The 23,995-nt window shown below is 38.5% G+C and overlaps 1 protein-coding gene across 1 annotated transcript in view; it reads right to left on the minus strand.

Moving 5' to 3' along the window:
* Positions 1 to 1,493: 1,493 nt before the first annotated feature.
* The window catches only part of LOC104150306 (chondroitin sulfate synthase 3), a 160,175-nt gene continuing 137,673 nt past the window's right edge, over positions 1,494 to 23,995 (minus strand). The window contains exon 3 of the mRNA XM_068928597.1: positions 1,494 to 3,669. Within this exon, the coding sequence (XP_068784698.1) occupies positions 2,107 to 3,669 (1,563 nt within the window). The 3' untranslated portion in view covers positions 1,494 to 2,106. The remainder of the gene's footprint in view (positions 3,670 to 23,995) is intronic.

Genomic DNA, 23,995 nt, shown 5'->3' on the forward strand with positions numbered 1-23,995 from the left:
TAACAGAGGAGGGCAGATAGCCATTAACTATGCCTGTTAGGCCCATTATCCATCCTCCTCTACCACAACTACCCCCTTCTCCAAGGCAATGGGAATAGCCTTTTTTGAAGCACACCAGAGGTGTCAGAAGAGCCACCAGTGCCACAAGATATTATGACCTTTTAATGAGATCATCTGCCTCAGCTCGTGCCTGCTGCCCATATTAATCTCTGCACATGACTGCTCTCAGCAATATAAGCATGTGCTACTTATGAGGGGTGTTTAAATCGTCATGCCTCCATCTCCGTGCAATTACAGTGTGCCAGGACACAAGAGGCACCACAAAGCAGCTATGGCCAGCACTTTAACTCTGAGCTTACCTGCTCCCTGTTTCAGTGATGGTTTTTTCCTAGCATGCTAAATCCAAAACTGAGAGCCACAGATAAGCGATCTTAACTGACCTATGCATCCTCATGGTGCCTTAGGAAATGCATCAAGGTACCTTCACAAAAATACGTGTGTCAGTGAAGGCCACTCACTTGGTTGTTCTTGGAAAGTAAACACAAAAGGAGCCAGTCACAGCCACAAACTGTATTTAGGCATACTGAAACTTAAATTCCGAAACTGCTTAATTTATTTGCCCAGCTCAATTTGAAATATAGTTTGAAATCAAAGGTACTGAAGGTCTTAGATGTACCCACTACATCAGTTTAAGTTTGGCTGAATTCTGATGGTTTCTTGGATGCCTTGGAGCTCTCGCCACAGTATAACATGAAATGTTCCAAGCGTGTGGCAAAAACGATTGTAAGAAAACTCCACCTGAACTGAAAAGAGGAACATCTTTTGAAATGATTTTATATATATATATATATATATATACATGAATATATATATATATGTATGTATAGGGATATATACACACACTCACACATACATATGTATATATCCCTATATAAAAATCTCTCTAAAATACAAAAATGATATTATTTCTTATGTTGGTATCATTTTAAATACTTTACTCCATAAACCCATAACATGACAACTTCAGGCTGTCCAGAGAGATAAATCTTAACACAGTCCTACAATCTCCGCTAATATAAATATAATGGCAAGGAACTTTGACCAGCAATAGTAAATTTTCAAACTTAAATAATTATTTTACAGTTATTTTAAATTTTAACAACAAATAGTTTCTGCGTACCAATAATCATGGACAACGTAAAAAAAGATGCAGCTTTAACTTTTAACACTCTTTATCAAGTGTAGCATTATGAAAGGAATGTAAAAGAAAACTATATATTAGACTCATTCTAAAAAGAGAAAGAGCAACTTATACTAAGTGTCTGAAAAAAAGAATACTGTATGCCTGCACTTTGTTATAAATAACCATGTTATGTCATAGTTTCTTCTTGCCAGCAAATGAAGGACATATGTTCACTTTAGAAGCTTTGTGAACTAGAGTTTTTGATTAAATCCTGTTGCTTGTGAAAAAAAAGTTCATTCACACTTAGAGTGAACAACAATAAGGAGCTTGTTATTATAATAAGACATTTAAGGACCTTGGTAGCCAGTACCAGTTGCATTTGCAAGTGACTCCTCAGTTTTTCTTTTTTTTAAAAAATAAAGGTACAATCATAGTTATTCATTTACTTTAAAAATTCTAAAGATGAAGAAAAGTAGTGTTTATATATTTAAGTCCTCATATAAATTATAAAACTCAAGTTTATGTTACAGAGTTCCTTCCGCAGAGGAAGCATAAAGCACTTTTGTGGTACCTTCACCAGTAAATATTTGTATCGCATCAAGTCTGAGAAACACAACAAAGATGATATTGCATCCTACAGCCCCAAGAGAATATTCTTCCAATGCAGTCTCTCATGAGGGATGTGCTCCATGGGATCACGACTGCCACGACTTAACTGAATTTCAAATAAAAGAAACATGAAAGATGTCACCTAACCAGTTCAGTAGGAATAAGAAATATCAGTGAACAGCAGACTCATCCTGTTTGAGGTCAACAGTCTTTGGAAGACACTGAGGAGGGAGTTTAAAAATATGACAGCAAAATAAAATAGTAATAATAATAATGAGGTAAACTCCCCTACAAAGGCAAAATGGGCTGGGATGTCAGGAGAGAGTTCGATTGTACCTGACACCCAAATGCTTCTCTAGCCAAAGTTCAGCGAGCTGCATGGTAGAGGCAAATGTACTTGCTTTGGACCCTAAGCACATTTTATATTGTTTTGGATCTAAATTGGGGTCACACTGAACTGGATGAAAAATATGTACAACTCCTACTTCTTGACTTCTAAAAGCCTTCAAACCAGACGTTATCACTTTCGTAAAGAGGTCTACGTCCTCAAGTCCCCAGCCTTGAATTGAGGTATCAAATCCACCAGCAGTCAACAGATCACTTTTGTAAATACAAGTAATTCCAAATCCATACTCTCTCCAAAATCCAGTCCTTTTTGTGAAAACAAAACTACTGTCAGCTGGAGGGTTGCCTCCATATACTACTTTTGGATCATATTGGCTAAAGATGATGGGGTAGTAAACCTGTTCTCCCTGAATAGTGTTATCTCTACATCGCTGGAGAAAGTCTGGTGTGAATATCAGATCAACGTCACAGAACAGCAGCAAAGTGTCATTGTCAAACTGAGATGAGGCCATTTCAAGACCTAAACCTCTAGAAAATTCTCCTGCCATAGGAATCAGGGTCATATCTGCCTTGGGATACTTGTTGCTATATTCTTTCATCAGCTCTATGTGTTTGCTGGAATCTTGGCTAGACTCCGAACTGAAGAGAATTACTGCCAGCTTCACATTCTGCCTAGGAATCAGGCAAGTCTTCTCAAAGTTATCCATAAATCTTGAGAAAATATCGTATCGTCCTATCAGAGGGACAAGAATATGTATTTTCTTGTCACTGTGTCCTGCAATCTCTTTGGTGCCTTGGAATGATGAAAAAATCTTTAAAGAATTTGAAAGAAAAGAGAAAGATTGAGTGTCCGTGTTAGTATCCTCCACGAGGCTTCTTACATCAAGCTCCTCCGCTTCTCTGAAGAAAGGTTTGCTGAACAACTGCTGAAGGTAAGCGTGACGTCTGACTGGAACCGTAACTTTTCTTCCTTTGTGCCTCTTGTACAAAAGCAGTAAATCCAGGATGTACTCCACTCCGTGCATAGGGTCCACCCTGCGGTAACCGTACTGTATTTCCTTGAAATCAATGAGCCTTCCTCTAGATTTAGAGTTCTCGTTTATCATTTCCATGACTTGCATTACTGTGTCATCCAGCGCGGCCCGCAGGACGCTGCTCAGGCTCTGCCGGGGTGGCTGGTTCTCCACCATCGAGTAGAGAAGTTTTCCCGTTAGAAACTCCCATTCAATGACTTCAGCCCTTTTGCGTGGCTGGAAACGATTGAAAGATGGCATCGCTCCCAGTTGCTGGTCTTCCTTACTGATTTCACTGTTACTGAGCTTGCTCATCAGGGCACTTTCCCTGTGGAGCTGGATGGTCCGATAGCGCAGCTCTGAAATTTTGCGGCTCAATATGTAATTGTGCAGTCTGTATTGGTAGGCTGGTCTTTTATTTGGATGAAGTGTTATGGCCGTATGAATTTTGCTGTTGTGAAGATCTTGAATGTAACCCTTCCGGTTGTGTTCATAATTTTCATGAAACAATTGCTGCATCTAGAAAGAGAGGGAGGAAAAAAGACTCTTAGTGAAGGTGCTTCTACCCACAGAAGGACCCATGCTAGTACTGCTGATAATTACCAATTCTGAGAGATCATAGATTCTTTTTGGCCAGGAATTACTTACAACGTTGTTTCTCTCAGTTTCAGTTCTGCCCACAGCGAGCAAATACTGTCATCTAAATAAATACAAGGGCAGACACCTTGATTATCTTTACTTTATCCACCTACAAAACTAAACCAAACACTTTGTGAATAACTAGAGATACTTATGAGTTCCTGGATGCAGGCTGGACGCTGCTATGCACGAAACGCTAAGTCTCCAACTACATCTAAACCCTTATTAGTACAGATCCTTACTGAAAGCTTAGCAGCATTACAGATGATTTCTTAAGAGGGACGTGGATTTATGTCTGCAGAGAGCAAAGCCACTCGTATTTCCTATAGCAATATGCAAATGGATTGTGCTTCTTAATGTTGATTAAGCAAATGGATGTCATTTCAACAAAACTGTTGTGTTGTTTTTTGGGGTTTTTCTTTTGCTGTTCCACGGAGAAAAAGAATTAAGTGACTGAAATATAATCATTGGAATATATGTGTTGACAGTGATACATGTATAACAGCACAACAAATAAACTATATGTCGTGCTAGTATAGTTTACCCTGAGTAATTTCCAATTTATTTCTACATTCTACTTCTGTCAAATTACTAACTGCAATATCTTCTAAACAGTGAAGCAATACAGTGTATGGCTAAAACACAAGACCAGGATTTAGAGTACTTGGCCTGCATATCTTTCTGTGCTAACAGCTTTACTAAGAGCAAATCATGATACCTTCTGTGACTCAGTTTCCTCCCCAAAAGCAACACTAGCTCATTACTCATTTACTGCAGTGAATACTTATTCTGAAACAGGGAGCAATATGGAGGAGTAAAATATTAACTTCATAAATACACTGAAGACGCACAGGCCTTTGCTAAGTTAACACCTACTAACTCCACAGCAACAGAATCATGCTCCCATAAGTGACAGATAAAGGAGAAGAGGCCACTCTTTTTCATCTGCAAACAGATGGGTCTGTAATTAATACATAAGGAAAACGTGCTAATTAGGTAGAAGATGTTGCTCAAGGAGGTGTTGTAAGCTCAAGCTACATTCAGATTTTGGGACTAGTATCAAAGTTTGTCTTTTACACACTGAGCAGATCAAGAGAGGTGACATCAGATGACATAGTATCTCAGACTCAAAATGGTTAGCCCATCTTACTGCAATTCCTTCTGGAACAGAGGTTTTGCTACTAGAGGTAATATTAAACCTAGGATAATAAATGTAAAATAACTCCCAGCAAAGTTAAGATCCATGACAACAATTATTTAAAAGCCCATTAGCATATACAGGAAAAATACATTTGCCCTATTTAGAAAAACAAAGTTTTAATACATAATTTCTAGAATCTCCCCTCCACTCAGTCCCTGAATGATTCTGCTTGAACACATGCAGCTATTATCATTAGTCACTTCATTTTTTTCAGGCTACAACCTCAATACGGAGAAAAGAACCAGACTATCTCAGAAAAGCGCCTGAAGTTATGTTAAATTTGCCTTTAGTATACCAAATATCTCAGACCAAGAGCATCAATTAAAAATATATATACACACGGTTGCAAAAAGACTCAAATACTGTGCATTCACAGAAGGTCTTCTGTCTGCCTCTGCTCTTGTCACTTGAGATGAGATGAAAGGGGGACCTGAGGACCTGGGCAATTTCCTCGCTCTCACAGACAACAGGCACCAACAATACTGAGTCAGGGCTTATCAGCACTGCTGACAAAATTGAAATTTGGCTTCCTTGTGGACAAGACATGGACGCTGCCAGGATGGGGCAGGTGGGAGAATCACGGACTGAATCCCGGAGAAATGAGCCTGTCACTGGGAAAGGTTTGGGTGAAGAAACCTGCTCTTAGGAGGAACCATTCCCCCTTCTACCCCTAAGATTCATATTTTCAATCATGAGAAAACCTTGGCTGATCAGCTGAGATTCCCACCTCTCCAATTACATGCTAAACTCCTGTTCTTTCCCCTTTTATTGAAAGCTGTCTACTGTGAACTAGGCAAAGTGGCTGTGTTTTCATATTCTCCTTTTGGTCATAAACCCCTAAAGCCCAAATTTCTGTTTTCTTAGGACAGCAAAAATAGTAGTACTTTATTTAACATAAAAACATGGAGAAAGTTATGTTATTTTCTGGAAGAAGTTGAATGCATGATTTTCAGGTGCAGAATTTCACGTTAAGATTCACGCATAAGTGAGAACTTACCCTACAGATTTCTCAAAGAAAATATGTCACTTTGAAAATAAAGGTAGGAAGGGAGGGCATCTCTGTTAAGGAATGGTATGAAATTCGCATACTTCTTGCACAATCCCTGACACTCCACTCTTTCCAAAATTCTCTGATCATAAAGAATCACTTGATTTCCTCCTTTTCATACCGCAAAATAGTATTTGAGTAAAAGCCAAATTCACCTGCATATTCACAATATGTTTCTTTTAAAGTATACAGCTTAGTTTACGCTCCACTTTTTTAATAGATGACAAAGTGTCACTGTAAAACTGAAAGCTGTCCTTCTGTTGTGCTCATTTTTTCCACCACCCTTGACTTATTACAAGCTCAACTTCACAGCAGATTCATTAGCAGCATTCATCTGATAGGAATATTCTATTAACATAAATAGTGCATTTCTATTACATTTCCATTTCAGATGCCTTGGTTTATTAGATATGCACCAGTGAAATCATAGTGAGAGGATGTACTCCATTATACTAATGATTTAGCTTTTGATAATCAACAACAGATTAACAGCAGCAACGAAAATAATTTTGAATCAGCTTGGTAATATAATATTATCACATCTATACAAAACAGTATTAATCTGTTTTCAGTGCTGTTACTGAACATTTTCAATACTTCTCAACGTTGGGAAAAGCTTCTAACATATATGATACTGAAACTGTAAACTCTTATTTTTGAAAATCAGAACAACTTTCTTATTGTTTTTTTCTGCATTGCGTAGTACAATGTGTTCATGGTACTTGACTGGATTCCTAAGTGCTATTATAATATAGAGAACAAATAAAAGAGAAGGAGATGAATTTCTGCTTGAAGTATTAAGCTAAATACTAACAGAATACTCAAATGTCAGATGAATTCTTTCCCCATTTGAAAGCAATGATACAGCAAAACACAAACTTGTTTGAAAGAGCTGATTTCGATTAATTGAGCTCAAACAAATTTCAATTTTGCTAGAAACATCCCATTTGAAATCTCTTCATAATAAACCTTTTAGATTTGAAACTGAAATCCATATTACAACTATCAAAATGTTTTGAATTTTAATTTTTTATTTTGGTGCAAATAGAATTTTTTTTCAGTATTGTAGGATAGGAAATGTCTTTTCACAACTCAAACTAGTAACATCTAGATGAAAGCAGTTCTAAGCGATCCTAACTCTCCTTTACTATTTAAAAACAAGGTGGTCATGCCCAAGAAGCAAAGGAAAAAATTACCAGTGTTCCTGGAGAAGGAGAAGATTTAGGCAGTAGCAAGATTTTCTGAATCTAAATTAAAATTACTCAGGATGGTAAAAGTGAAAGCTGCCTGCAAAAATTCTCATAATTTTGAGTGGCTAGGTAAGGAAATGGTAGATGAAATTCTGTAGATAAATGTGAAGCACAAGTGAAGAAGACCATCCTAATTATCTCTGAGCAACGATGGACTGTATGCTGGCTGCTAGCGCTCTGGAAAGAGAACTTGGTCCTATAGTAGACAATTTATGCACATGTCACCTTGATCTTCACGAAAGAAAACAGGCCATAAGGAATCACCTGGAGAAGTCTACAGGGAATCGGAAACGTCATTATACCATTGCACAAATCCACAGTTCACCTAAATCTCGAACGCCTTGTTGATACCCTGATTTCCTATCTGAAATTGAGAACAAAGGACTACAAAGGTAGTCCTACCAAGGCAAGGAGATGATTGGGGTGGACTGCAAGGTGATTAAGCAAAGAGACCAGGACTTTTCAGTGTGGAAGGGAGTTATTAGAAGAGGGCCAAGTGAGAGATCTATAAAATCCATAGCATCTCAGAGAAGGTGGATAGGTAGATATGTTTCTTTTAACATTAACTATTGAACACAAAATGCTGCTATCAATATTCAAAAACATAAAAGGAAATACGTAGTTAAACTACGTATGCTCCTTGGCATAGCAAACTGTGGGTGTTAGAACTTTACATGGGTTCAAAGAGCAAGTGGACAGTTTAATGGAAGACTTTCATCATTGCTATTTATTAAATAGCAAGGTCCAATCTCTCCCGAACATTGCTGCGCTGCAGAGTGCTGGAGCCTGCACTGAGGAAAATCGCCATAAGCCTTTACTGTTCTTATAGCCCTCCCTAGGTTTTTCTATTGGCTACTGCAGAGAGGATACTTGGTCAAATGAGCTGTTGGTCTGGCACGATACAGCTACTTTACAGTCACCGTTAAAGTTATCTTTAATTCAATAAAGGGAAGCACATGTTATTTTTTGGTACTGCATGACTCTGATTTTTCTGAAGAGTTTGCTGCATTCTGAGCAATTCTTACAGTACAACTAACACAACAGTTGGCAAGGATTTCTGCTTGCCTCTGCTCATGCTAGCTGAAACTAGAAGTTTGTGAGAAACGTGGATAATCTAATCATGCTCTAAGGAACTCTGAACCGCGAGCAGGAGAACAAAAAATGAGAAGAGCTGAATTAGAATAAAGGCAATACTTTATTACCGTGGCAGAGAAATACAATAGTTAATATGTAAGCACAATGTAATTTGCATTGCAAAGCTCTGAACTCCTTGTAATCTCTGTGATTTACTGATGTAATAACAAATGAAAGTTCTTATTACACATACACAAAAGCCCAAACCAACCCACTTTTATTATTGCAAGACTATCACGTATTACAAGAGTAAATGCAAATGTTGCTTTTTAAATTAACACATTTTTTTTCTTTGAGCATTGTTTAAAAACAATTTCTCCCATTTAACGTGGAAGACACGAAACTTAATCTTCCAGGCACTCTCGCTCTTTTCCAAATCTATTAACACTACTAAAATGTCCACCATGTTATCTATTCTTAACCTGGCTTTTAATAAATTTAGAAATGAGATGAGTGAGAACTATTCCTTGGCTTTCCGCACCCTGCTCAAGGATTTTAAAGTTTGGGTCTCCTCCTCAAGATGAGGATATATTCAGTATTTCCAGTGACTTCAAGGGGAATTTAATCCGTATGAAGATCATACGTAAAACCATAAATCCACTAAGTCCAGGACAGAACTCTCTGTCTAACAGCAACAAACTTAGCACCTTAATTGAAGGACAAGGAGAAAAACAATTCAGGTAACTATAAGCACATTAGGATGTTCTCCATAATGTACAGTATGATAAAATGCAACAGTGAGCTTTCCAGTGAGTGATCATGAAACTCTGGACAAGAAAATAGATTTCAGCAAGTCATTTGGTACGGTGCTCTGAGAAAAACTGTTTTGTTAAGCTGCAGAAGATGAGGATTAGGATGGGAATTACAAAATATATATAAACAAGGTAAAAGAGAGGCAACATCTAGTTATGTTGAAACGGGGAACTAACAGTTTGGAGGGAAGCTATTTCAGAAGCTTTTGAGGAAAATATGCAGTACACTTGGTGACGCTGGCACAAAATGTGGGACACAGTTAGCTCATGACACAAAGCTAGTGGTATTATCAAGAGAGATGAGGGTAAGACACCCCATGAGAAGAGCCAGAGGACGTAGAGAAGCAGCACTGCAGAAATTCAACATCCCAAATTCTGCACCTGTGATTTGAAGACGTAGGTGCCTGAAAGTCTGTAGAAAGTTGGTGTCTTGAACTGGAACGGGGAAGGAGAAGGTAAGTTTATAAGCAGACTCTCAGGTGAAACCAGCAGGTCACAAGACACCAGCATGATGATGCCTCCACCAAAAAGGAAAATGAGAGCCTATGTGACTCCAGTCACGGTATTTCGGAAAGCGACAGCAGACAACTTCACACGTTTCTGCATCTGCATCTTTACTGCACGCATGTGACCCTATCGGTGCAGATGAGTGCCAAGGACTGGAAGCTAGCCTATGAGAAGATGTTAATATTACTTAGCTCGTTTAACCCAGCAAAATGAAAGAAAAGAATCATACTGCCTGTAAAGACATTGAAGCAAGTCTGTAAGAGAAAGAGAGCACAAACGGACCATAGGTACACCCGGGTAGGAAATCGGTTTCTCTTCGGTAGGTCCAAAGAGAAAGGTTTTGGATCTGATTTCCAGTACAAGTAACGGACACAATTTAGAGTTTGATCAGGTTATGAAAAAGATAGACTGCTTGTGAGTGGGGCGAGCAATGAGTTGAGAGATCCTTCCAGCTTTTCCAGTGATGCAGAGTGTTTGGCTTTTAGTGAGTAAGAGTTAATCATACACTAACTGGCAGCAGCCAAGCTTCCTACAAAACAGCCATTCCACTGAGAGCACCTAGCATTATCTTTCTATTCACAGCCCTCAGGCAACACTGCTTCCTTATGCTTTCACTTGGTCTAATACACAACCTAAAAGAATTTTATATCCATAAAAGTCAATGATTACTAATGTAATAGCTTCACTATTTCATAAGTAGCCTGTTTGTTTGTAGTTTACAATGCATCTGCGTTGCAATGTTATGAAACGCTTTTGCCACAAAAACAGAACGAGGCTTCACGTTTTACTATTCAAAGTATGGTAAGGGATAAAACCTGCTGATATTTTTATACTATGCCCATTGCTTTAATATATGATGTACCCAGAAATAACATAGGGAGAATCGGAGTGCAATTATAATCTAGGAGCGCTTGTAAAATGCCATTTATACAAGAGCTATATCTTATTGAAAGGCACATCTGCTAATTCTTAGAGAAATAAGTTTAAGCCCACATGGCTGCAGAAAGTGCTGAATGCTATTCTGTTTCACACATCATTAACAGACACATTAAATAACTTAAGACAAGAGAATCTACAATCCTGCCACTGACATCTTTTCCCGGATGAACAAAACTTGATGTATTGATTCCGGCTCTAGTATGTAGGGGTTGGTAAGTGGAAAAATTTTAACTGCAGGTCAGCATTTCAATTAATTGTTTCTTCATTGGGACTGTTCACTCATCAGAAAGGGATCTAACTTCTTATTTGGAGATTAGCTAGATGTGATATGTAGTGTGCAGAATAAAAATGAGTTAAAAATTCTTGTGTAGACCTCTGTAAGGGCAGAACTGTGCATTAATTAATTACTTACAACTCTTTTGTTTGCCCTCATCTTAATCAGATTAATAAATGACAGTTAATAATAAACCCTTCTGGACCATTTTCCCCCAATCTTCTTTCTCACGCTAGTCATGTCCTTGGGCTGAAATCAGCTCAGCACTCTTTAACAAGTGGTATCAAGAGAAACTCTGATGAAAGAGTGCTGCTCTATTAAGATTAGTAGGTTTTTTCTTTTTTGGTCATCATCTCTCTTTTTGGGCATAGTTTTAAAACTGAAAGAAAAAAAAAAATTCCAAGCCCCAATGTTTTGCCGTAGCGTCGGAGAGATAATAGGAGAAGAGACCTTATCGTCGTTAAGGTCATGCTGCTCTTACATATGACTCTAGCTAATCGTTTGTTATAGGGGTAACTCACTGAAACCACAATATAACAAAATTCAGCAAAACTGTAAAGGGAAAAAACACACTGGAAAAGGAATGGCAAACACATAAGACATCTGTAATTTAGCCTATAAAAAGACGAATTGAATTGTCAATCTGAAAACACTGCCATAAAAGTGCAGCGGCGTACATGCACGACATCAAAGGAAAATGTTTAAAACGACCCTGAGGGAGCTCAGGAGAGGAGCGTGTGTCCGCATTTTCACTTTGCTACTCCTTTGCCTCTTTACTGAAGGGGACTTAACCACGGTGGCATTGGCTGTTGTCACAGGGGCCACAGCCCCAATATCCTTTGGGACATCTCGGCACGTGCGTTTCCCCAGGAAACAGCTCCGTGGTTAAAGCCTTTACAAGCGCTAACACCGTTCCCCGAGAGCCCTGGGTCAGATGAAGCGGGAAATCGCCTGGGAGTCTTGCCTGAAATAGAGATTCCAGTGTGATTCCTTCGGGCAAGACGGATGCCCGGTATTTGATAGCTGGCACCCTGCTTGAAGACTTAGGAGATTGCTGCCTTGGTTTCCAAATAATCTGTTTCACCTCTGGGAGAAGGCAGAGTTGAGGGCTCCTCTCTACCTGTCAGCCAGCTCTCAACAAAATTCAGATGTGGAACGACGGTGCCAAAGGTGCTGACTTCGATTAACTGTCTTTTTCTTGTCTAAGCTTTCTGACAGGTAACATTTATTCTCAAACAGTTCTTTGGTAGGGAGTTTCTCTAAAAACAAACCGTTCTTCCAATAGCTTCATATATAGCTCACCAAACTTGCAGCTGTATAACATCTTACAGCAATATCTGTACACAAAGAATTACGCTTTCCAAATTGTTTATATCAGAATTATATTTTCAGACTGTAAAGGCTACAACGGGTCTCCGATCAGCAAGTCGTACTGTTCGATGCCCTCATGCTGAGCTCTGAAGTTATTTGCTATGATTAAGGTGAAGAAAATCAATTTTCTCTCCAAATGCTAAGACCTGAATTTCAGTAATTTCTCTTTTAGGTATACAGTATGGGACAGGTAGGTATTTGATTAATAAGCAGTATTTCATTAAGTCTCATTCACCATTTCAGATACAATAAAAATGCACTCCTTCAGTACCCTTTTCAGTATCCAAAACCCTTAAAATATTTTACGATTAAAATAGCATGCTTAATTTCATTATGACGGTCTATTAATTACCATTAATCTGAATTGAGTACACGCCACAAAAAGCATTCTTAACTGTGTTAAGTACTTGTATTACTATTTACAGAATTCATATTGCATTTCAAAAAATGAGCACTGCAAAAAAATCTTCCTCATAATTACTTACAAGAAGAGAGAAATTCACTTTCAGTATAGGTCACTAAAATTTCAAACGTTCACATACAAAACTTCATCACGCCATTTAAAAACACAGTTTTATCTACGAAACACATATTTTTAATAGGCAGTTAAGAAAAATGCTTAACCCTTAATTTTAAGCAGCAGAACAAGAGAAAAGCTACTTTGCTAACATCATCTCCTTCAGGGTAGAACCCCTCTGGAAGTATTTTACGACTGTCATCGAATCATAAAAATAAAAATTTCTTTTCCTCTAAGTAAAATGAATAATTAACGATTTAATGTGATTATGGAATTATTTATTGAAGTAAGTGAATGTTACCATTAACTGTACTGCATAATACATACAGTCTAAAGTGTCTGAGTATTTTTAGTTCTTGATCTTTAACTGACCCTTCCTCACTCTGCTACTAGAAAAAAAAAAAATCAGAATCTATTTAGATTATCTAGTCTCTATCTACCTTCCTTTACAGGCCTTTTTTCCCTAAGCCTAGACTCATCTGATCCCTTGTGTCCTTATTCCGCCAACCCACAAGGCTCAGCAAACCACTCTAACTTAGCATGCTAATAAACCAAGGACATAACTAGTCGTCATGTAAGACTACTTCTCTGCATTAAGTAAATGCTCCTAATGCCTTTTCAACACTTGACGCCTGATGCCTTTCCATGGAAGGCAGTGCAAAGCAACAAACTCCGTTTGCACAACTGTTGCAAGGAACGTGGGATGGGCTCTCCAGATGTGCCTTCTAGCACTGTGCAAACAGGAGATTTTGGCCTTACACAAAGGCAAGAATATTAAAATCAGTTAAATCATTAGTCCTCAACACTTTTTCATCAGAAAAAAAGGAAAAAAAAAAGTCATCTTTAAAGGTCAGACATTTGGTCTCAAATATCAAACTGTATCCTTTGGATTACAGAAGGAAATGAAATGGTGATTTGGGGACTGATTATCTCCTGTGAGTCATCTCAGTGTTTTTTTGTGAAATGAGCTAAGCACATTTGTTTAATGATAAACTTTACCAAAACATGGAGCTGTACATCTGTGTATCTGATCAAAGATCTGAACACTGTAATTATTCTTGTAAGTGCATTAATAGCACAAAAGCTGATATAACATTTACAAATTACATACAAGCTGGAAACTTGATATTTTTGTGCTATATGGATACTATTACATTTGCACTAACAAAATACCCCACTTTCCAGGATTACCCAGGAAGGAATTTTCACTTAACTATTTCTCTTTTGTTTCAGGTGGGTGATTCCATTATTTTCACATGTTTTCCCAAAGCAGGTTAGATTTCTCAAGGCTTCTGATTTTTTGATCCTATATTTTATTATGTAGACTTAGGGAACATTCGGCGGCTTGTGACATTTAGTGTGGACCCTTCTGCGTCAAGCAACTAGGATGGGGCCCGTATCGCTGCCTACAATCTACAGGGACGGCACAGTGTCCTTTCCAGTCTTACGTTCCTAACGGCACTCATACTTTTTTATCTTCAGCTCATTCCAACAGCCCCCCCCCCCAAAAAAAAACTGGACTTCCAAAGAAGTCCTCCAGATCTGGACAGGTAACATGATCAGCACTTTTTAACATGAAAGTAGTAAGCACACAAAGAACACTGAAGCTCTCCACAATGCCAGTTTGTTCTACGATCATATTAAGGGGCATGTGACTTTTTTTTGTGGATACCTGGCTACAGCCATTCCTATAAAAAGGGGCCGGAGGCACACGGCGGTTGGCTGTGCTTCAGCCCACAGCTTCACCCGTACTGTACAACCTGACACAAGCATGAAGACCCAGCGCGTGGGCTCTGTTTTTGGCACATCAACGGATGTGGGAGCATCGCTCCCTCCTGTCACTTAATGAAAAAGAGCAGCGAGATTTTCTGATGTGCCTCAATTTTACAGTATAATAAAAACAAGTCAATCTTCCTACAGGCTCTATGCTACAAATAGTCTCTGTGAGTAATCTGAATACAGTGGGAGAGAACAAAATTTATATAGCTGGAGAAAGCAGTCCACCCTGCCGAGTAACAACACTGGCCGTATACAGTCTGAGGACCATGTCACATGAAAAATCCTTCTGCAGTGTTATTTTACAAGGCCCAATCCTCCAGCTGAATTACTGGGAGAAGAGTATCTCTGCATACTGCAAGGGCTTCACACAAAGGCTCCCCACTATTTATGAGAATAAATGCTCATAAATCTCTTACGCTCCACAGGAGAACATATCTAACTGTGCACCCTGCATGCCTGTACCTTACCCAAATTGCTCTGTGGCACGGACACTGCACGTCTTACGTTGCTCTGCAACCAAGCTCACAAGTCCTTCCTTGACTGACTCCAGTCATAAGTCTCCTCACTTTTGAAGCAACTAATTCAGTAACTCAAACGTCGTGGAAAACAGTGAGAAGTCATTTTCGTTTCTGACTCATCTGAGGAGAGTATAAAAATCAAGCTTCAGGACTACAAACCCCGAGATCGATGTTTGGAGGTAAAATGCTTCATGTTGGATATACTTCTGTGCCTCACTAGTTGGTCATATTGCTGGCCAAATGAAATGTACTAAAGAGAAGCAATTATTTGCATTTAACATTCACAATATATTTATCACTATAGTGTATAAAAAGGAAATGCTCTGAGGTACTACATATCAGCATAGTCAATTATGAAATAAGTATAAGTGTTACTGCTTGAGGCTAAAATTCAATGAAAGCCAAACAAAAATTTTTTTAAAGCTTTTTTTAACTGTTCTTTTTTCCTTGAGTTCTACCTAATTTTCTGCATAGTCAGTTTTGATACTGATTTTGATAAGACTATCACAGCAAAAACAAACCACCCTATCCACCCCCAAACCCACAGCTATTTGAGAAGAGCACTTCTTCTCCCATAAATGTTCTAAAAAATGAGGAGAAACGTCTGTATTATAACAACAGGATTTATCCATACAAGTCACATATCAATAAACTTCTCCTTTTAAGCACAGCGCTATAGTTACATATCAGCACTTAATATTGCACTTAAACTGTCTTTGCATAGCAACAGGCATTCTACCACACCATTCTGTCACCCCCAAAACTCTTATCTTCCACAAAAAAAAGAACTTTGGGAATTTGCTTGGAAATATTGTTAATCCAGAGCAGCCTGATTCAACTTTGATCTTCAACTTTAAACCTGATTCTGCTCTGAAAGCAGCAGGTTGGACGAGATGATCTCTAAGGTCTCTTTCAACTGAAATTATTCTATGACTCTATGATGCTATATTAATAAATAAACATTCTGAGACTATAAAAGGAATAATTTGAACAGGAACACGTTGCAGAAATTTCTACTGCCCTATCAGTATTAGGGTTATCTGTACCTAGCATCCTCCAAAAGTCTTTCACAAAAATTACGCTTTGGGAGCTTGGAAACATTGACAATCCAGGGTACTTTTAGCTTGTTAGCAGAGGAGCTATGTTATACAGCATAGATGCAAAGGCAAAAAAAATGGCATGTTTCCAAATTTTTTGAATAACTCAACTGGAAAGAGATGCTACCTCCTCTATTCCATTTATCCCTTCATCCCTTTATCTTACTCATATTTATTTTTTTCCCCTGCTATTTCTTTCCTTAGGAGTCTCCTTCTCTTCTGCTGACTTCTGGAAAGTAATCAGACACAACAGAACTAATCATTCTCCTTTGCTTAATTGCCATACTTTAAATGCCATTTAGTTAGATACCTGCATCTTTTTTTCCTTCTTTTTTTTTTAATATTCAGTAAATCTAAAAGTAAATAACAGTTTATATAGGCCTGCAATTATGTAATAGGTGCCCTATGAGAAGAGTAACATAACATTGCTGAACAGGAAATACAAAGTCTTACAGCAGACTTCAACAAACTCATCAGTCTTCTACATGGTTAGGTAAAATGAAACCGACAGCAATGTAATCAGTTGAACTTAATCATGCAACTTAAAAATCCTGGTTGATATTATAAGATGACACAGCTGATACTATGAAAAATGCTGTATCATGAAGAATATGATACTTCTCTTTTGCTAACAAGACTATATATATACGTACATCTACCAGATAAATGGCAAAGGAGGATACTCAACTTCAGCATATTTATTTCTTGGTCAAAGCAGAGCTGCTAAAGTACTGCCTGAATGAGAAAATCAGTTTGATAAAGTTCTTTGAAAGGGCTATGTGGAAGAGAATGGAAATTTCCAAAACAAGAGAACTAGTGAGAAAGAGATGTTTTAAAAAGACAAAACAAAAAGACAAAAGGGAACGTCAGGAAAGAAATTCTACATAGGAAGAGGATGGGATGCAAGCCTGTTACGGGGAGGGGTGAGCACCAGTTGATTCACGGCACCAAATGACAGCAAGGAAGGTGAGATATGCTGGAAAGGATTTATCATGCAGAAACCATATCTTGCCCAGGACAGAGGAATGCTGTACGCTGAGGAGATTGCTGTCTGCTAATAAAATGCTCCTGAACAGAAAAGAGAATAAGGCAGGGAATTACATATAGGCCTTTTTTCTGTCTGAAGCGATCTATTCTTTATGCAACAAGCGGATACCAATGGCAAGCTCCTACTGCCACTGCAAAGTAAGCATTGCTTGCACTCATTTCACTCCACTGGAGCTTTACCTGGGATATTCACACAACTGAAATTACGGGATTGAGCTGCCAGGGAGACATAAGCACTAGATTCACGAAGAAGGTAACTTTTCAAATATTGAAGGATCGCCAGGCAGATGAGCACCCAAAGGGTCTGGAGCAGCGTTGGGTGATGCTGAGGATCTGGACACTGAAGCACCCAGCCCCAGTGAGCTGGAATCAGCAAGTGTCTCAATAAGGACTTCACTCAGATCTCCGACTGCTATAAAAGACAACGTATAAGAGAACGCGGCATTTGCCTTTGCTGTTCCTTGTATGACTATTGCTAGAGTTTCTCCTCAGCTACATGCAAATCGGAAAATAAAAGAAGCATAAAGTGTTTTCATAGCTGATATTATTCATAACTCATAACAGCAAATCAGATTAGTAATGAAAAATAACTCGAGCACTGAAATGAGAAAAATTGTTTTAAAAATAATTCACATCCTCAGGAGAAAAATGAGACTGCCTGGGAAAAAACCTGTAACGCTATCTGTGTTTCGATACAATCCATAATTATAACGCATCTGAAATTTCATTGCTCTTGAGGCAGTCACACAGTTTGTTTGCTTCTTTACCGTTCACCAACTTTTTGCTATCTTAAAAAGTTATCATTTTACTGCAAAATACACTTCAGAAAATTGCTGTTTTACCCTTTAAAGAAGCTTTTGAAGGCTCTAATTACTGGAAGAAAATGCAGTAAATGGTTGCATAACCAATTAAGTGCAAATTTATACTCCAGCACTGACTAGCAGATAACGCTGAAATGATACATGAAGTAGAGCAACCATAACTTCCACTAAGCCATACCATGGAGCCTGAGTTTAAGAACTTCATCAACCAAACAAATCAACTGCCTAAAATACCTACTTGTTTTTATTAATGCCTAAAACACCTACAACAAAAACAGCAGAGCAAAAACCTTTGGTCTCAAATGTCTCTGTTTAACCACGGTAGCAATATTGCACATCCTGTTAGTTTAAATATTTCAGTTCCCCGCTCCATTAGCCACGCTTGGATAGATTTTTCAGAGGAAATAAAGGCAGGACAAGGATTATAGAGAGACATACATAACTGAAGGACTTAAAAGCTTAGCATAGCTGTGATACTTGGTTATCTGTTTAAAAATAGAGATTACGATTTCAACTTGTCACACCCATTTTAAATCATGTTCAGACAGGGAGCATCAGACAAAAAGTCACTGGAATCTTTCCCGTAGCGCTCGTCTAAGGACATAGGCAGGAACGGGAGCTAGAGGTAACTCATTTTCTGAAACTAACTAGTAGAAGAGGATGATCTAAACCTGCTTTTAGGGGAACAAAACAGTAAGAGACCTACCAAGCTGCCTGGAAGCCTTTTGGTCATTTTAGCTAACCCATTTCCTTTCCTCAGGCACTGCAAATGGTGTTTGGCTTTCTGTCTTCTGGTAATAAATGTAAAACATTGACAAAATCGGAGGTATCAAAAGGGACGTAGGCTGGCAGAAGTGGGCAAACGAAAAAGAGAAGTAGGTCAGGGCCAGTGTGTGGGTATCTAAACGTTACCAGGAATAACGTGTTGATAATAAAAAAAAGCAGATATTCTCATAAAAATCAGCAGTTGTAGGAGAGCATCAGCTTTCTGTTTACCTCTTAATGCTCTGCATGTATTTGATATTCTTTGAAGTCAGTGTGTTTATTTAAACTGCCCCGAAACGTGACCTTTTGCACAGGTCGTGGGGTGGAGTAGGTGTTCAGCCACGGACACGCTGGGTCACAGGAGTCCTGAAAGGCTGCATCCAAAAAACCCCCCAAATGTTTAATGCTGGTAAAACCTACAGCCCCCTTCTGCATACATTTGCCAGGATAGGAAAGCACAGCGGCGCTCCCACTTTGTGCGATTTTGGGATCTCCCGCCTTGACGGCCAAATGACAGAGCACACAAGTGCTGCAGTGCGTTCAAGCACCAGGCCATGACTTAACTCACGTATATGTATCTATATGCACGTGGCTTGCTAGATTTAGCGCTGCGACCAAGGGCCGCCCATAGCAGGAAATGCTGTCACCTCGTCATCTTGACCTCTCTTATATTTGATTTAAAAAGCAGCCAGGAACTGTACTGTTACAATGAGGCACCGAGCAACGCCCCATTCAGGGGGTGCCAAATCCTTCAGCTCGCATTGAGCCGAGAGGGAGAAAACTTTCGTTCTTCCACCCATCTTTATGGACCTCTCACCCCTAGTGTCCACCAAACAGCCTCCCGAGCTGAGCCGGCCGTTGGCCATGCTACAGGTTCACAGGCTGCTCCCAGACCTTTCATCTTTTCAGATTTGCCTTTGGAAGAAAGGTGAACAGTGCAACATCCCTTTCCCCATCGGGATGCGGGGAATCGAGATCCGCTTCCTAGCCAGATTTTTCTAACTACAACATAGGAACACTAACTTTAAAAAGGAAACATACAGTCACACAGCTACAACAACACACGAATAATTTACAAATAATAGATGAGGGAAATCAGATGGGTCTATTTATTAGGACGATGAAACAGAAAGTCAGCAGGCATAAAAGCGAGAAAAGGAAACAGGCTTTGTGCGATAAAGCACCTGAGGGAGCCAAAGCGTCTTAACGTTACCAAAGCGCAGAACTTAGCATGACTGTTAAGAGGATTAAACGTACAGATAGCAGGAACATCCAAGCAGACATCAGAAGGGACAAGAGTGGCGAGAACCCTTGCTGCTCCAGGGCAAAAGCAATTAGGTAGCTCAGTAATGGCCCGTCGCAAGGTCTCAGCACGAGCTCTCGGCAGACAAAGATCAAGCCTACTCCATGTCATATTAATAACCTTGCTCAGAGAAATGTATTTAGTAAAAATGAGAATTTGTACACTCCTGCAGACAGTATGATTTAAACTTGCGTTGAGTGGCTGATAGAAGTTGCTTCCGAGATCTTATCATCAGCAAATTAAAGACTGAGCTGGAGAAATCAGAAACATCCAAAAAGTCAGAGCTCTCCCAAAGAAACAACACAACAAAACCAGTATGTTCAGATTTTTGGTAACGCTCATCCAGTGCCTTGCCAAAAAGGCTGTTCCGCAGTCTGCATACTGGTAGCCTGCCCAATAGGCCAGATTTAATCTCCCTTTGATTTAATTTTCCTGCACTTGTACTGCATCCAGCCATTACTCAGCCTAGGAACTGAACAGCACAATCTCCTTGTCAACTTAGTTTTCCTTTCTTGAGTTGTCAGTTATTAAAAAAAGGATGTTCGAAATAAGTCTTTAGTCCTTATGGTGTAATCAAGGGGATTAAGTAGAGCTTCCTTCCAGCTGATTTTATTAACATTAAAGTTTATGATAAATTACGAACCACCCTTGAGCTAAACATCCAATTAAAATACCATAAGCATGGCAGGATGTCTGTTAGAATGTTTTTCTTAGAAGAAATCCTAATTATATTGCCATTATACTTTTCCACAGGCATAGCAGTGTTTTCTGACTGGATGGGATGAAAATATAGCATTAATTAACACAAATGCATTCTTGTAACTTTACTGACAATTAGTCTTACCCTAAAAATAAACAAAAGCCAAGCCTACTGAGTTGTATGCTTCATGAGGACTGGAGAAGTCGCATTGAACTGCGACTCTTCATCTTACCAGCACTGTAAAATAACCTTAAGAAGATACTTCACTGCTGGATTTCTGAGTTAGGAAGTGCTGCTGACTGGTAAAAGAAAAAGTCTTCCAGCTATACCGTGGTAATTTAAAATCCATTTTATACTGCCTCAGATGTCTTTTTGGCTGAAAACGTTATTGTTTTTAATAGACATTTGAAGATTTCTGTTATGAAAAAGGCGGTATTACCCTCCTAATGGCAATTTCTACTTCAAGTCATAGAATTCCAATACATTTTTTTCAAAAAGGTAAAATACCTGAGCATTCATTGGTTCTTCAGTAATAAACTCCAGCAGCTTTCTTACAAATCACAAAAGCACGTCTAGCTTAGTGATTAACTCCTTAAGGAACTCAGTGTCCACATACACTGTATCTTGTACAGCATTAAATTACCTCATTCAGTTTTATACCAAATCTGTCATAACATGATCAAATAGATGGAAAACAGTTCAACAAATGCTTACTCAAAAGATCATGGGGAAAAACGAGATGGCAAATGGCCATGATCTACACATTTGAAGTAATACTCAAGAGAACACCACCTAGTGAAGGCAATTCAGGAAAAATGAAACACTTCAGATTGTATTAAGGTAATATCTACAATTGACCTAAATCACTCAGAAATGAGTTGGACCTAGGTTTTTTTAAATTGATGGTTGGTTTGGTTTGTGTTTTGAAGGAAGGACTCGAGGGAGAAGGGAATAGGGAATGGGGGAGTAAAAATTAAAACGCAATGCATTAATTCATTCTAATTTTCTTCTGTCGCTCACTATAAAAGCGTCAAAGTACGTGAAGGAACGAGATCAGAACTATAGAGGCCTGAGGGTATTTCTGCTGGATAACTGTATTTTTTTTAAATAGTATGACTATTAAAAAAAAAAAACAACCATTCTGTTTAAAGAGCCAATAGTTCTGTTATTAATAATGGCCATACCATATAATCAGGAGGTAAAGGCTTTCTCACACTATTTCATTTCCTGATGAAAAAACATTAGCGAGCACTGTTTTAGACCCATCTACTGTGCCTATCTATATTTCTTTTCTCAGATATATGCCTAGTGGGAGCTGTTATTTCCATTACAACTGTGCCTATCAATTCCTATCAAAAGTAAAATCAAATGATGTTTGTTTAAAATAGATAGGAAGAGCGCGGATATGGCCCACGTGCACGAACCTTTGCAGCTCCCAGAAGCAGTTGAGCACAAAGGGTTTTTACGCTCAAGTTAGGCTGAGACAGAGCTTAGGAAAGTGGGTCGAAAAGTCACTGTATTTGGCTCAAAATCAGGCAGACTTTGCCTTCCCAGAAAAACTACAAGCTATAACATGCAAATGGTCAAACTCACATATGGAGTTTACAAGCCCTATCAAAAAGGAAAGAGTATATATTGGGACTTCTGTTTAACAACCTAAAAAAGCATCAAGTCCAGCCAAGAAAGACAGAATTGGTTGTTGTTCCTACCTCTGGAGTGAATACTGATCAATCGCTTGCTAAAAAAGTGTTCAGCTGTCTTCACTGTGAAATGAGTTTTGGTCCGTTCTCTTTACTGTCAGTTGGGTTTTCAAGTGCTTAAAACATCTACCAACATATTTTCCTGACACCTATCACCAACAAGAGTTTGTTTTTTTTTTCCCCTCCAAAAAGAGGTTTAAATAGAAGGCTATGGCACCATTTGGAATTGCAATGATTTCTTTCACCCAATAAGTGTGTTGTATTTAGTCAGCTTGTAAAAGGAAAAATAATTCTCTTAACAACTTAGATTTAAGCTTTTTCCTATTTAGTCTAGCTATGCCACAGCTGCTATACGTTAATGTATTTCAATCACTACCAATCTGAATTATAGTTACACTGGTGATCTAGAATAGCTTAACACCACTATAATAATGAACAAATCCATCTAGCCAAAAGTGAGTATTTTAAGCATCTTTCTGCATTTACATAATTAGGAAGCATGTAAGTTCCATCGTTTCATTTCTAAGTTTGTATAAAAGGGAAAAATCTATTTTCTTACCTTCCAGTTATACTGTTCCTCTCTTTCAGCTCAGAAGACCTGCAAGCATATGAATTGGTCCTCACTTATCTTTCCAAGATAGGTGTGTACAAAGGAATTCCTTACTATCCCTTGATTTTAAAATGCCCACGTTACAACTTCGCCGCTTGAAATTTTGTTTTTGCATTTTTAACACTTTCAAACATGAACTCAAGGTAGTAACTTACTACCTCTGTCTTTTTTAAGGCAAGTAGTAGAGAGTGACCTGAAACTGGTAATGTAACAGTGCAGTGCTGACCAGATCCACCAGCTGCAGGCAGAAGGAATACACATTTGAAGAATATTCTGGCCAGATCTGGGTCCCTCCTGTCCTGAAGCTCAAAATTCTGAGCTTCTCTAATAAATTAAACCCACTTAAAACCAGACATTAAAAAAATCTGCTTAGAAATAGAATTTACAGGAAATTGCTGCCTAAGGGGAAACAGTCAAAAACCCAAGCCCATGTCTGACTGCTCATCAATTTTTTCCCCCTTCTTTACAAGGACGTAGCATGGCAATATTAATAGACTAAATTCCTTAAAAGATGTAATAGACTAAATTCCTTAAAAGATATGTAAACTTCTTTATTAAAGCACAAATGCAGTTGATTTTAAGACAAATCTAAATATAAATTCAGAATGACTGAATTTTTACTCTTTTTTCCTCCTGCAGATCCTTCCCATGCAAGACTTGGAACACAAAGCAAAACTTAGACATAACCCATACACAGTAAAGAGCATCCACAGACTATTACACTTAATAGCTGCTTTAACATGCTGCAATTTCTGGTACTGAAGATCTATTTTCCATGCAGTCTCAACTATTGATTTGATACAAATGGCTTAGATTAGAAGTAAGAGAGGGGGAAAAAAAGCAAGCCCACTTAAAATCTGAAATTACCCCAAG

This window comes from Struthio camelus, chromosome Z (genome assembly GCF_040807025.1).
Source record: "Struthio camelus isolate bStrCam1 chromosome Z, bStrCam1.hap1, whole genome shotgun sequence".
In the NCBI taxonomy this organism is placed as follows: domain Eukaryota; kingdom Metazoa; phylum Chordata; class Aves; order Struthioniformes; family Struthionidae; genus Struthio; species Struthio camelus.